The 14,440-nt window shown below is 43.1% G+C and overlaps 1 protein-coding gene across 1 annotated transcript in view; it reads right to left on the reverse strand.

The window, feature by feature from the left end:
• Positions 1-2,852: 2,852 nt before the first annotated feature.
• Positions 2,853-14,440, reverse strand: part of Slob (Slowpoke binding protein) — a 33,536-nt gene continuing 21,948 nt past the window's right edge. Inside the window, exon 14 of the mRNA XM_070540122.1 lies at positions 2,853-14,404. Coding sequence (XP_070396223.1) covers positions 13,882-14,404 — 523 coding nt within the window. The 3' untranslated portion in view covers positions 2,853-13,881. The remainder of the gene's footprint in view (positions 14,405-14,440) is intronic.

The raw sequence follows: 14,440 nt of genomic DNA on the forward strand, positions 1-14,440 counted from the left end.
TTCACGACTGCCATAACGTTGCCATTGAATCATTCTATCATTAAATAATGGCCCATCCCTCATGCAGGACCCCGTTTCCGGGGAATCTGAGGTACTGATCAATAAAGATAAATAAGAATGCCAATGTGTTTTCAAGTGCATAAGTGGAAATGAATGTTTTTAACTCTGCTCCTACTGTAGAAATTGGCATATTTTCGTCACAGGTGAACCCAGCCACAGAGCACCAACTGCCATGGACAAGCCGGCCTATTTGCACTGTGAAAAGCGCGCCTTGCTGGGCTGCAATGCCCGGTTGTTACGTTAGATGACTGGATCTTTACAAGAGGAACCCCCGACCACTAGAAAGCTGTATACCATAGCTTGCTGCTGTTGAGGAGTGAAGCAATCGGCATAATTTAGGCAATTTGCCACTAGCACCACTGGGGTTTCCTTTTGTTTGTTTTGCAGCAGTAGCTGTTATTGGCTCGTGCTTCCGGTCATCTTTATGTCCATCAGTGCTGTCACTGGAATCCCCAAAATCCTTCGCGAGAAAATTACGGAGAACGAAAAAAACTCTCCTTGTGTTGCGAGGATTTGTGAGGATTCAAACTTAATGACCAAAGACAGGCAACTCAGAATTCTACCTTTTGGCCACTCTGCCGATTCTGCGGCAATGGAGAATGCTCATTTTGAAGAGCACAATCATGCTGGCAGCTGTCGTAATTTACTGATGCCTGCTCAACATCTGCGTACTGGATAAAGCTGGCGTACATGCCTTCTTCATGTTCCAGCAGACGTAGTGCCCTATTGGATGCAGCAGATATGCAACCTAATAGGGAATTACGAGAGCAAGCTTCAAACAAATTGTATCACCTAATTTCTGAATAGTACTGAATTTAGTATCCAGTTTAACGCTATTTATTACTTGTTTAAAATTCCTTACAGGCCTCCTATGAGGCAGTGGGTAAGGTGGGCATCACAGTAAAAAAAAGAAAGTCAATGGAAACCACCTTGCATGGTACGACATGACCAAACTACGTGTCAATAATTTGTCGCATAATTCTGAAAAGCATTAAATTTGGAGCACACTTTAGCACCGATATGCAACCTAAAATGGTACGACATCGGAAAGGCCAGTGTCAATTATATGTTGCCAAATTTCTGAAAAGCATAAAGCTTAACACTTGATTTCATGCTGATACGTGGCCTAATATGGTATGACAGGCTGATGATGATGATGATTATGGTATTACAAAGGCAAAATCATTTTAGCAACAAAATATTTAAACCCAAGCAGCCAAGGTTCATGAAACAATGGAAACCCGATTCCTTTTCTTTTGAAACATTTTTATTAGCAAAAAAAGAAACTTGTACAAGAGGTGGAAAAACATGACTAGCATGACTCGGGCAAAAAGTGAGCCACTAAGGCAATAGAGTTTTGTTGTACAATGTGAAAAACTGCGAAGAAAAAGGAGAGCCTAGCAGTAGTAGGGTGATGCAAATGGCTGTTCCAAGGTGGCATATATATATATTATGACTAGATAAAATGCAAGTTACGTTGGTTCATGGACGGGCATTCTCCCTTGAAAGCACTGTACAGTGAGGTGCAATATGACGGGCAATGCTGAGGTTAGAATTCAAAAGCTCCCTGGTGCTGCTTTGAACTTGAAGAGACGACCGCGTGAGTTACTTTTTACGTGAGAAAGCTACACATGTGCATAACCAAGCAATAGTTGCATCGTTCTGGAGAAAAAAAGAAGCCCAAGACTGTAGAGACTCTTTGATGCCTCGATTAGTACAACGAACGGTTACACACAAAGCTTTTTCAAACTTCTACCCACGTTATTCCTTTTTTACTGAGCAATGCCTTAAATCTATATGATACCGAGTGCAAGTTTTTGTTTTCCAAGCAGATTTCTTCATGGCTGTGCCATCCACACAATTTCATTCACACAAACTGTATAGGCAAGCCGAATTTCAAAACACTGTTAACTTCACTGTTTCTGGTAATTTACAACAACGAAGAGTGATTTAACAAAACAGGTATCACCTGTTTGCCTACAGCTGCATCGCAGTGTTGGCAACGCTAGGCTCGAAACCACATCATCGCTGGTTCACAATCAGACATACACCTGCTCAGACATAATTTATTATGTTATGTGAAGGCAAGCCTCAACCAATGTGTACGGAATAAATGTTGAACACAGTCAAGCCATTTCTGAGTGCATAAATGCCATTAGCAGTAATAAAAAATCATTGCTTGAATAAATAATTAGGTTTTCCATGCCATATTGATGATCCATGCTGTGCAAGTAAAGGCAGTGAGGAGAGGCATCAGTACACTATCCTACAAGGAATTGTTACACCAAAATAGGTGTAGCTCCGTCACAAACAGCTGCTTGCCAAGCTTGATGCAGCTCTCTGTTTAAGACGGTTAACGCACTCCACTGTATTGCATCAAGTGTAAAAGGACTGTTGTGGGCAGTCCAGGATTGCAGCAAGACATGCGCATCCTTTATCCAACTCCTGGGCTTTCGAGACTTTGCATCTGTCTATTGCTGATTACAGATTCTGGCTAGGAAAAGGTTGTTCGACTCGATGTGCAAGTGAGCCCAAGGATGCCATCATCTCTTATAAAGTCATCCACGCTAGGATAGCACAAACCTACAGAGAAATCCATACAGGTTTCTCGGAAGGAAAACACGGTGTTTTTAACCTTTATAACATTGCACTACCTTTGGGTGGACCCCCTTGCCCACTATGTGAAACTTTTTCTACCTTATGGACTTCCACGGAATTTATTTGCTTAATGATAAAACTTTCTCATGAGCATAACTAGCACTTGTGTGAATTTTTCTGTGAGAGGCACATGCTGTGACGGTTGGAAAACTTATCAAGGGTTTGCAGCACACTCATACCTCGATAACATAACAAACATGGACACAACAAATTATCAGTTATGTAGAAACAAAATCTGCATGGCAGCATGTGGGAGTGAGGGAGAAAAACCAATCCAGGCGTTCGGAGGGACGGCCTCTGGTTTCTTCATTACAGGTATAACAAAGTCTAAAATTTACTATCAGTGTGTATGCTTACAATGAAAATTGTACATAACGAAGGTATTTCCTTGTCGGATGCGACTTTGTTGTAATGAGGTTCCATTTTTAACTGCATACGTAAACAAGCCAAAAATAAATGAAAATGCACTGCGAGAAAGAGACACGGACTCGGCTGGTGGTGAACAAAACGAAAGACCACCCATTTTCCATGGCTGAAGCAGCGGCATGCTGTTATGCTATTCGCTGGAATGCACCCATTCTAAGAGCTGTGTCACAAGCAATCATTGTCAGGGATACAATACCTTCTGCATGAGTTTACGCGACTTGTATTTCAACGTGTTCAATGCCAAATCACGTGAAATCTCGCGATGATGGTCGTATCCCCGAAAGAAACTGCTTGAGAATACTGCCCCTGATCAATGCCAATCGCCAATTTCCATGAACTATTGCATTCTGCAGGGCACACCAAGCATGTGAGAGAGGCATCTCGATCACTGCATGGCACTTGCAAATGAAATAGTGCGGCATTATATCCCACTGTACTACATAGTATGAATGCACAACTACATCGGACGAAAAAAAAAAAAAAAGCTTAGCACAAACTGGCTGGTGCCAGCAACACACCCATCTTGGAGCAACTTCTTTTTCTGCATTGCGCAGTTAAATGCTTGTACTATAACAAAACACTAGCAAAAAAGCAGCAAGAGCTTGTTATAGAGGTCACTTCATTAGGGAAGGAAATTCCCTACTGTGTCTGACAAGGCAAGGTGAGCACATTGAGACATCGTAAAGAGCTCATGTCATAGAAGAGGCGTTCAACTCAACTACACTACGGGCGGAGCAAGCAAGTCTGTACACACGGAACTTGAGAGCTCGTAGGGAACTGTAGAAATGGCGTGCTCTGGGCAATGGGCGAAGTGAACTAGTTTAGTCCTTGAGTATTCTAAAACCAGAGAGTGTCTGTACAAGTGACGATGCTCTGCTGTTGTAGCCTCCAAGCCACGACATGCTGAAACTGCGGTTCAATCTAAAAGATAGACATTTCTATTTACTCCACGAACGTTTCTCTCAGATTTTTTCCGACATCAAAGCAAATGTGTTGGTCCACTTCTATCACAAGCCTAGAAACGTCGTTGGATCCCAGACAAATTTCGTTTTGGTGGCTATTAACAGCAATCTCATTGCATTGCAATCACACCCTTATTTGGACTGTGCCACCAATGCAAAAAGAACGAGCTTGCAGTGTGCGTAATTAAAGGAAAAAAACATTTACATAACAACAGCTACTGGTATTGTTCTGTGACAATAATTTCAGTGCAGTGTTCCTTACAGAGCATCACAGTCCACTATTGAAACTCATCACAGTGACTCCGCTTAGAGTAAACACAGCATGCGGCAAGTCTTGATTGAGTTCCTGCAACATCCACAGCAAGAAGCTTGACAAATTGATCAGCCAAGCCTCACAAATCCATTGCCCAATCACAGCGTACATGACCGGCTTTGGCGGGTCTATTACACAACAGAAATGCACCACCCATGAAGCAACTGTGCTGTCAGCACCCAGATTATAAGCACTAGCTGCTGGTGCACCAATAATATGCATCACAACATTACTGCGGGGAAACTTCACAACATTTCAGATGTTGCAGAAAGCTGACATCTCCAGGGGCAGCATTCTACAACAATTATATCCGTTTTCCATTCTACCTGCCCTTTATCATTATTTTATACAAGGTTTTGCTCCTGCTGTCATGGGGGTCAGTCACTTTGGACAATGAATAATATGCTAGAACAGAAGAAAAATAATTCTTACAAAATTCAGCTTCAGGTTGCGCACTTTGTTGATTTCCGAATACGCATACATCAACAGGCACATTTGACTCATATTAGTCAAGCTATCAATACTCATGAATCTACGCCATTTGTCAACAATGTGTAAACTCGTGTTTCAAACCTCGGAGAAAACAATGTCGTTTGCAACAGTTTTCAAGTGGTACTCGTTACAACCAGAGTTGCACTACAAAAGGCTCGGCCCAAGCGGTTTACTATAAAGGTGCATAGCCTTTGAAGATCAGCTCCACACAGCAATGCACGAGAAATTGGCTGTACTATGCAAGGTTAACACATCCAGTTGATCACTTAAACCAGCACCTTTCTCTGCCACTTAAACCACCACAAGATTTTGTGTGGTAAAATATCACATCCATGCTCAAGCCTAAAGGAATGCAATGTGTGTTGCACAGCAAGGCATTCAAATCTTTAAGAGTCACAAAGGACAAGTGCTTGCTAAGTGAGGGTAAACTGATAGGCTGCTACCAGTCTTTCAATATAATTCAAGCTAACCTCAAGATTTTGGCTGCCGCTCTGTGTTTACAGTGTATCTTAAGGCTCCTTACCACAGCATGCGTCTCAGCTGATTAATTGTTTGGCTTTTCAATAAAACCACAAAATGCTAATAAAGGTTTAGAGTATTAAACAATCAAGTTGCTTTAATCAAGCTTCAGCATCAGCAAATTAAATCACCTTGAACAACCATTTCCAGAATTTATGACAATTCAGAAAGTTTCCTCGGGAGTTGGAAAGTAATATTGCCGTCAGTGTTTCACTATACCACCTTATTCTGGCATGTCAAGCTTCCGCTCTCACTAAAAGTAGTTGATTATATTGTGGCATTTGAAATTCAGAAGCAACAATGGGGCTATGAGACACAGTGCAGTGAAGTGCGCTAGATCCATTCAGACAAGTCAGGATTTCTTTTTTCTAAATCTGCATAATTGCGTGAGCGTTTCTGCATTTCGTACCCACTAGAATACAGCAGTGATGTCTGGGAACAGAAACCGTGACGCCATGCTATGTAGCAGGACCACAGTGAAAGTATCCAATTCACTATCTCACAAGCACAGTCTACTATTTTATCCCAACCTAACACTGTCTTTTGTAACCTTCCGTGCACAATGTTCTACAGCAATACACAAAGAGCTCCTTTGTGTAAAAGGCAAATGTGTGCAGGGGATACAGCCAAGCTTTTAACTGAATAAAGCCTGAACTTGTGAACTGCTTGGAAAAAACGAAAAAAAAAGCAAGATTGCAATTAATCCACTGATAGTTATCAAGGGGGCACTAACTCGTGGCTCCCTTGAACTCTGTGGTTTCAAAGTACAGCTGTACAGTATGGTCCGTTGTTAAAGGGAACAACTTAGTACTTGGCTGCAAACTACAGTTGAATTATAACATGAAGGTATGCAGACTATATTTTAGTGCATAGGCGTTTCTTTTTTCTCTCGATGAACTAGAAGTGTATCTGTTATATTAGTTTCAATACCTGCTGGACATTCACTTTAAACAGGACTAGTACTGGACCATCAGCATATATTGAAATGCAAACTCAAAATAACTGATCAGAATGCCTGTTAAGCATAACTATATGAAAGAGTGACGTCTAATTGCTTTGTAGAAGATTTCTAAGCCAACAGTAGCTGCAAATGTACAATTTGAAACCTGAATTAAGCCTCAAAACCTGGAAACAAAACAACACAATGGAGTAGTTTCAGAGTTGTCTGCATTTGAATTTATGCTGCTACTGGTACATGTCTTTGCCTACAGCTGCGACCCGGCAATATGCAGCCATGCATAAAATAGTTCTAAGATCACTTGTGGTATGGCAAGCACAGCAATGCCAGCGCAACAAACTGGTTTATGTTAAAGGAGCCCTGACAGTTACTCCTGAGGCGCCTTTTCAATTTGTCAGATGTCATTGCGACACAAAATCCTCACCACCAAATTAATGCGGCACAAGAAACATCACTATGGCGATTCTGACACTTTTCAAAAAATAGGTTTCAGTTCTGATTGCCAGGAGAGTGTGATGCCATGTGGTGTCACGTTCTTGGTTGAGCTGTCTTTTTCACTGTAATGGCATCTTGCTTGGCATGTTTTATATGTTGCATGTCTGCTGACAATTATGATACTGGAGGCACAGGGTGCTTTTGCAATCTTACAGCCCATTAGTGCCCAAGATCAGTGCATAGTTTTTTGTCAGCTACTTCCACTAATTGAAGATGTCAATCAAAATGTGCATGTCCCACCATTTCACAGACTTCCGCCCAAGTCATTACGTCACGACATGGATTCTCACGCTGACCAGTCACACAATCTACAATACCAAATAAGCGCGTTTTAAGGCAACAGCGTAGACTGAAATGAGGAAACTGAATCTTAAGGTCAGCTTGACTATGATATTTCTCATCAGGACTCCTTTAACACTGAACATATGACCAGCAAAAGTATGGGAGAAAGTAAACTTCCACACAATTGCAAAGTGTACATGGCAAACTAAGCGTGTTGAGTGGAACATACAGACATCGACTTTACTACTAAAATTGCTAGAGAGCATTCTGGCACTGTGTGTCTGGAAGCTGCAAGAACGGTGGTTCAGTCAGCAAGGGAATACGAGTAGTACATGGATTTGCCTAAATTTAATCTTTCTGGCTTAAAATGGTTCATGACTTTGCAAATCGATCATTTTCATATTGCATTATAAATGCAACACTTTGTAATGATCATACCCGTGCGCAGAAACCTTCGTGCATTTAAAGAAAAATATGACCGTCTGGAAATTTAAAAAGGATACAGCTGCAACAGATGATGCCAAAAGAATGTCAGAAGCCAAAAGTATGATGATTAGACAAATACGTGTACTAACCATCATTCTGATGGTAGGCGAACAATGGCAGTGCCCAGAGTTCCCTATAGAAATTTTTTTAGCAATCTCTGCGCCTACAGACATTAGAACATGAAACCGTGCCACTTGTGATGGCAAGCACACATCGCTATCACATACCAGTAATCTTGCACCACGAAAAAGTGTTTGGGGGTTCTGGATTAAGAAGAAAACGGCTGCTCATTAATAAAACACACCCACATGGAGTGACCTCCAACAACAGCTCCAGATTGATTCACTTGCTCAGTAAGGATGGAATGTGGGGACAGCAGCTCCCAAAATCTCCAATCTGAGCTCTTAAGCTTCTGGAAAGTCAACAACACACAATGTATCTTAAGGGGGGAGGCACCTTGAATAGTCTTCCAGCACTGACCATAGCTAGGACTAGATACAAAAGTCTGCCAACTAGTCTTTGATAGATGCTTGGCTAACAGGCCACCTTGACCTCTGTAGAAAAAAAAAGCGGAAATGTGGCTTGAATATACGTCGTACAAATGTCGATACGTTAAGCAGAAGAAAAATATTGACAGAAAGAAAGCAACAGTCTGGGAAACTTCACAATCAGAATCGGTCGTTTTAAATGTTCACAGGGTGCAAGTGTTTAAACAAGGAAAGTCACACAAAACTGTGAATGCTTAGAGATGGTTCTACGGCACTACCTCTAGAAATAACATACACTGTACAGTGCAGTCCACTGGTAAAAGGAACATTCTAGTGTGTGGCTATCACCGGCCCTCTAGCTGCGAATGCCAGCTGAAGCCATGACACACGCACTGCATGGTGTGTCGAAAGTTGCCCGTGTCAGCTAGCCGCAAGTAATCTTCTGCAAAGTCGGGCAATTGTACACTTGGCAGAAGGATGAATTCGCATGTGTTTTAAGCTCATGTGTTCCCTTTAATATTGGACCACACTGCACATACTTATCTTCAGCTTCTGTGGCCGGTGTTAAGGAAAGCCACAGGTTTAGCACCAAAGAATCTCATCAGTTTTCTACAGCCATGAAATGACACTCCAGAGGACATCTTTCGTTGCGGTTATAGTCCATATACTTCTGCGGGGAGGTTGAAAAACAAGAAGACCTTTCCTGTGCTTATGGAGGATGGAGTTGTTCTTCACTTACGGATGTAACCCACGCTTGCAAAGGTGTGCCACCGATAATTCTACTTTGGAAAGCGGAGCGCTTCTCTGTGCACCCCCGGGAAACGCACTTGCAGCTTCTTATCAGCGCTGTGCGATACAATGGACAGACAATAGCCAACAGCACTTCAAAACTTTCTGTAACCTGGCCACAGAATGTACTCTTTGAATGTATTCAACAAGCTTCTGCTTACCTCTTACTGCCTTTAGCTTGCTATTTACAAAAGCCTCTGCATTGCTTTTGGTATGCCTAGCTGCCATTCACCTTTAGGGTGAACTTTGATGTAACGAACGTAGATATGAAGTAAATCCAAAATTTGGCTGGCCTAGCCTTATTTCAATGAGTATCCTACTGCCAAAAACAAAAGCGCAAACGCAAAATCCGAGATAATACTCGTTACAACAAAGAAAATATTTGTTCTCTTGCAGCTAAATACATTTATTCTGGTAGTGAAAATGTCAAATAATGAGCAAGGGAAACTTGAAACTGCAAATTCTAAATATGCGTGAATGTTTTAGCTAGCAGCTTGGCATGACTGGCCTGCAGCTCGCAAGCCAATAAGATGTTATTGCACATTTGCATATTAATGATGGTGCAAAGCACGCATCTGTAATTTAACGCTGTTCACATGCTACACACTGGCCTGGCAGGTTGCTGACGAATTGTGAAAATCTTGGCCAGTGGGAGGGATCACCTTTGCATCTACTTCGCATGGACCCAATGTAGTGAATTTTTATCATTTTATCAGCATGTACACTTAAAATGAATAGTGGATATTATGAAGGCACTATTATGTCAGATGTGACTTCATTATAATGAGATAGAGGTCAGAAAAACTACAACAATTTTTAGACATGCTTCACCCCTGCTTTATCTACAATAGCTATTTCATGTGAAGCTGAGGAGCACATATACAAAAGCACGAGATGAGACCTATGAGTGCTCATCTTGTGTGCCTTTGTATGTGTGGTCTGCTTTGCACTAAACTCATTGGAAGCAGATGTGCTCCATCTAGCCCAACTACAGCTTCTACTCAAGCACACTGCTTTACCCTTCCACCAGCCACCAATTGCAAGTCCACTGAGAAGTTCCTGTTCTATTGAAGCATGGCCAAACAAGAAGACTGTATGAGTGAATCCTGCTATCATCAAAGTGCATGCAAGCCTTATTGCATTGGCAAAACATGTTGGCTAGCTACAATCCATCTTGAAGTGTCTTCTATCGATGCAGAGCCTTGACATATTACAATACTACTACAAGCGTGTTATTTGCTCAACACTTTGGCTACTTCCTGTGAAGTGGACCATTGAGGGGTGCAGCCCAGCTTCTCTCAATTTTTAAGCTTAATAATGGCTCTTAGAAAAAAAAGCATTTAGAAGTGTCAGCAGTTCAGACTCACCTCGACCAAGGACAGAATATCAGACTAGCATGACTCAGCCCAAGTGTTAGCATAAGAGACAAAGCACTGTGCATAATCACCAAATGTTCATAATCAAATGTGAGTGCTGGAAAAGCTCACATAACTTTATTTTGGCACTCATTCTGCTGCCTCCAGAGTTATGGATTGAATAAAGCCCAGACCACACGTATGGTTGCGGATGCATACAAGCTCGCGTCCGTGCAGCCACGCATGCAAAGATGGTGCGGCCCGGCTCGTACATATCAAAAACATCAAAATGCAGCACAATCCCAGTGAACAGAGCCTCTCTGTTATCGCACGCTTGGGCTGCCTCACGTCTGGCTATGCATCTATGGCGTGGTACTATCAACTCTCAGTGAGGCAGAGTTATATCATGTGAGAAATTGCTTTTTCTTTACTTTTCTTTGTGCTTCTCTAACAGCTCTAAAAATATAACAAAAACATTTAAAGATATTTGAAGCGCTTTGAAACGCAATCAGTAATGAAGTATGAAGTGGCGCTTGCCAGGATATCTATGAGTGAGCCCAGTAAGCGTGTGATGTCGTGTGTCCCTTGCGTCGACGGCACGGCAGGCGCATAGACGTAAGCTGGCACGCTTCTGCAAACATATGTGTGGTCTGGACTTAAGTGTGCTTTCCTTTCAAAGGACTTGCCAAGTAAGGAGTGAAAAATTTTGCACCTTTCAGTGACAGTGATATAAATGCCAAAACACAAAGAAACAAGCAAGAGAGAGAGATTACTGTATAGATACCACAATTAATTCGAACTTTCTGGAAAGTCACAGCACACTTTACCGTTGTTTCCATGCCAGTGGAAAAGCAGATTGGCCCTGACACCCATAACAATTTCAATTCCCTGGCTGAAGTGTTCACGGGCACTTGGGGACATCAAGGCAGGTCGTTCGATTAGCCACCCACGATGAGATTGTTAACATCCACTCCGACGACATCAGAAACATTACAAGTCCTACTTTCCAAAGAAATAGAAAATTCCCACAATTTGCGTCTGCTAGATTACGTGCACTGAAAGAACAGAAGGCCTTCTCACACAATAGTGCGATACCTAGCATTGCGCAGGAAAGTTACTACATTCGACGAACAATTCAATGCTCAATAAATGCGGGTGCAAGTCCACAGATTGACACCTAAAGTGACAATAAAGAAGGAGTCAATGGCACATGTGCAGTCATGATCAACAGCAGGACAACAAGGGAAGCTTCAGCCCAGAGCCAACATCTTTTACAAGAGACACCTGCTTTAGTTAGGGTCCCGGCGAAGACAAGCTTAGGTGAGCACGCTCAGTCACGAGCACAATGATTCATACTTGCTCCACACTCTTTTCACAGGCGAAAAAAATGAGCATTAGTGAGGGATGAAGGGTGTGGGTGAAAGTGAGCAATGAACAGAACTGAGTGTCGGCGACATTGAGTGTACATGAGCATGAAGAAGGGTGAGTGCTGGATAACGAGAGTAGAAAAAAAAAAGTCAGTGACAGTGACTTTGAGTGGACGTAAGTATGAATCTGAGTTACTGTCGGGGAGTGGTTGCTAGCATGAGTGTGAGTGAGTGTTGATATGAATGGAAGTGACTCTGAACAAGTGTGAGCATTGGCGAGCAGGTGTGAGCAGAAACTTGAGTGAGCACATAGCCTGCAAAAATATTTCTGAGTGAGTGCGAGTATCCGCTTAACCTGCCGACCTACAAAGGCAAATTTCTCTGTTGAAATGTTGGCTCCAGGCTGAGGCTTCCACTGTTCGCTCACTATTGGCCACTTCAAGTCATTTTCCAGTGAACCCTCTGTGTATGTCAGCAACACTGCAGACCCTCTGAGAAAGATGCCAACTTCTAATTACTTTGTATAAGGGCGTATAAGAAACCTGAATAAGGTTGCCTCTTAGCTACATCCCTCTGCTAATTGCCAGGCATCTGAGCTGGCCAACAGCGAAATCAGGGGACCGTGCAGGGGCTGCCGACCAGACTAGCTGGCTCTCTCAAAATTACAGGCACAGAAGTGTGACTGGCATCAACATTCAGACAAGGTTCCAGTCAAAACATTGGAATTTCTATTAACGTTAATCCAAAGTGTGATACTACCTCCAGAGTGCGAGAGAAGCCCTACCTTCATCTTAAATGTAACTTTGCTACTGTACAGACGTTCAATATTCATACAAGTTTTCCTGTACGCAAAAGTCGCCCGCAACGGTCAACGGCAAAGCTGAAAGCTTGGTGACAAGGAAAGCTTGCTTTGTGTTGCCAGTATGTAACGTACTTTGAAGAAGAAACGGATAATGCCAGTGTCTCTGAAGAGAGCAAGTGGAGGAATTTTCGTTAGCATTTCGGCTGTTTGAAAGGGTCTGCAATACTTTTTGAACCCAGTGATCTTGTTCACTGGACAATACTACCATGAATATCTGGGCCTGTACAGTACAGTAGAACATCAACATAATAAACATGAATATAATGAATTATCTAAAATGTTTATCGCAGATATTAGCATGTAAGAAATATATAATTATAACACATATCAGATATAACGAAGGTATTTTTGTGTTGGAAGCAACTTTGTTAAATCACATTCAAGTGCATTGTTCCTGTAAGTGCAACAAAGAGTCTACCATTTGGTCCAAATGACCTCCACCTACTATTTCCTCCAACTTCCTAAATTCTCTAGTACTCTTCATGTGTATTCCTACACAAATTTAGAAGTGATGTTAATTGGCTAGATTTTGTTACATCACGAATCTGCACTACCTCTGGCAGAGGCAAAAGCAGAAAAATCACACCACCGATGTAGCAGTGGCATCATCTGGTGAAGAACGATACCGCCACGTTGACACTTTGTCCTCCAAGACAGTGCAAGCTGTGTAGGGCTGTGCGACACAATCTCGAGGTCACGCTGATACAAATGCTTGGAATGTTCATGGGCGAAGCACAGCGGGCATCATTCTACAATGGCATAATGGCTCAACTTGAATACAGTTCGAATGAGGAAAAAGGGAGGAATAGATCATGAGTGTGTGGTAGTGGCATCATCGTGACTGCCGACAACACTGCTCATACAAGGTACACTAAAGAACCCTTTGTTCAAAACGGTTCATTAGAAGATACCTTTTGATTCCGCACACTTTCTGTGCCTTTCATAAAACATGTTGCAGGGACCCTCTAATTGATGCAGAAAGTTCAGACCACAGTAATAGCGAACAGCAGAGGCACAAGAGAGAGAGTGTGTGTGTGTGCGCATGTGTGTTGTGTGTGAGTGTCATTCAGCTGTGGCATTGGACTGGTGATCACTGTACAGATAAGTGCACCATATTTGGCCCGTGCTCATCCCATGTGTACTTCTGGGATGAATGAATGCCAGCTCACGTCTACACTGAAACCAAGGTTAATTGTTAATTGCACTCAACGTGCCACTATCTGACAGCAAGGCCAACGTGAACACTGCATATATATACTTCCCTGCAAGAGTAACTAAGCGCCATCATTCGCAGATGCGACCTCAGTGTGCAAGAAGAATTAGAAAACTGCTTTGAATTGCTTTCACTATGTAGTTATGGCACAGAGGATCATGTAATGCACTCCGAACTACACCACTCGGCACTGTCGATGTGCGGACTGGACGGTGGCGTGCAAAATTCGAGCGAGCCGCAAGTGCTCACGCTGGACTGTGACTGGACCCATACAGGTGGACGTGGCGGAACCTTGGGAGGCAGGGTGTCAACAAGAGGCGTCATGAAGGTGGTGACCGCGACACCCGCATCGCCGACGCCGTTCTGAGAAGGCGTTGCCTCAGGCTCATGAAGGGTCGTGGCCACAGGGCCGAGAGGAGACGTGGCCTCGGTGTCGACAGGGGACGTGTCCGAGGCTTTCGAGGGCGGGCACGTTGACGTGCCCTCGGGAGGCGGAGTCTCCGCTTGCGGAGGGGATGAGGAAAACTCGGGAGGTGGAGAAGAAGAGGAGCCGGCAGGCGGAGACAGCAGCTCTGAAGAACACAGTGGCGGCGGACACGGTTTCTTGAGCACCAGTGGTGCCTGGCTGGGGCTCATCGGCGGTCGCCGCTTCGCCCGAATGCCACGCGGCAACAGGCCTCTGCAGTGATGTGCCAAACACAGCCAGACACGTAAT

Source organism: Dermacentor albipictus, chromosome 6, assembly GCF_038994185.2.
Source record: "Dermacentor albipictus isolate Rhodes 1998 colony chromosome 6, USDA_Dalb.pri_finalv2, whole genome shotgun sequence".
NCBI lineage: Eukaryota > Metazoa > Arthropoda > Arachnida > Ixodida > Ixodidae > Dermacentor > Dermacentor albipictus.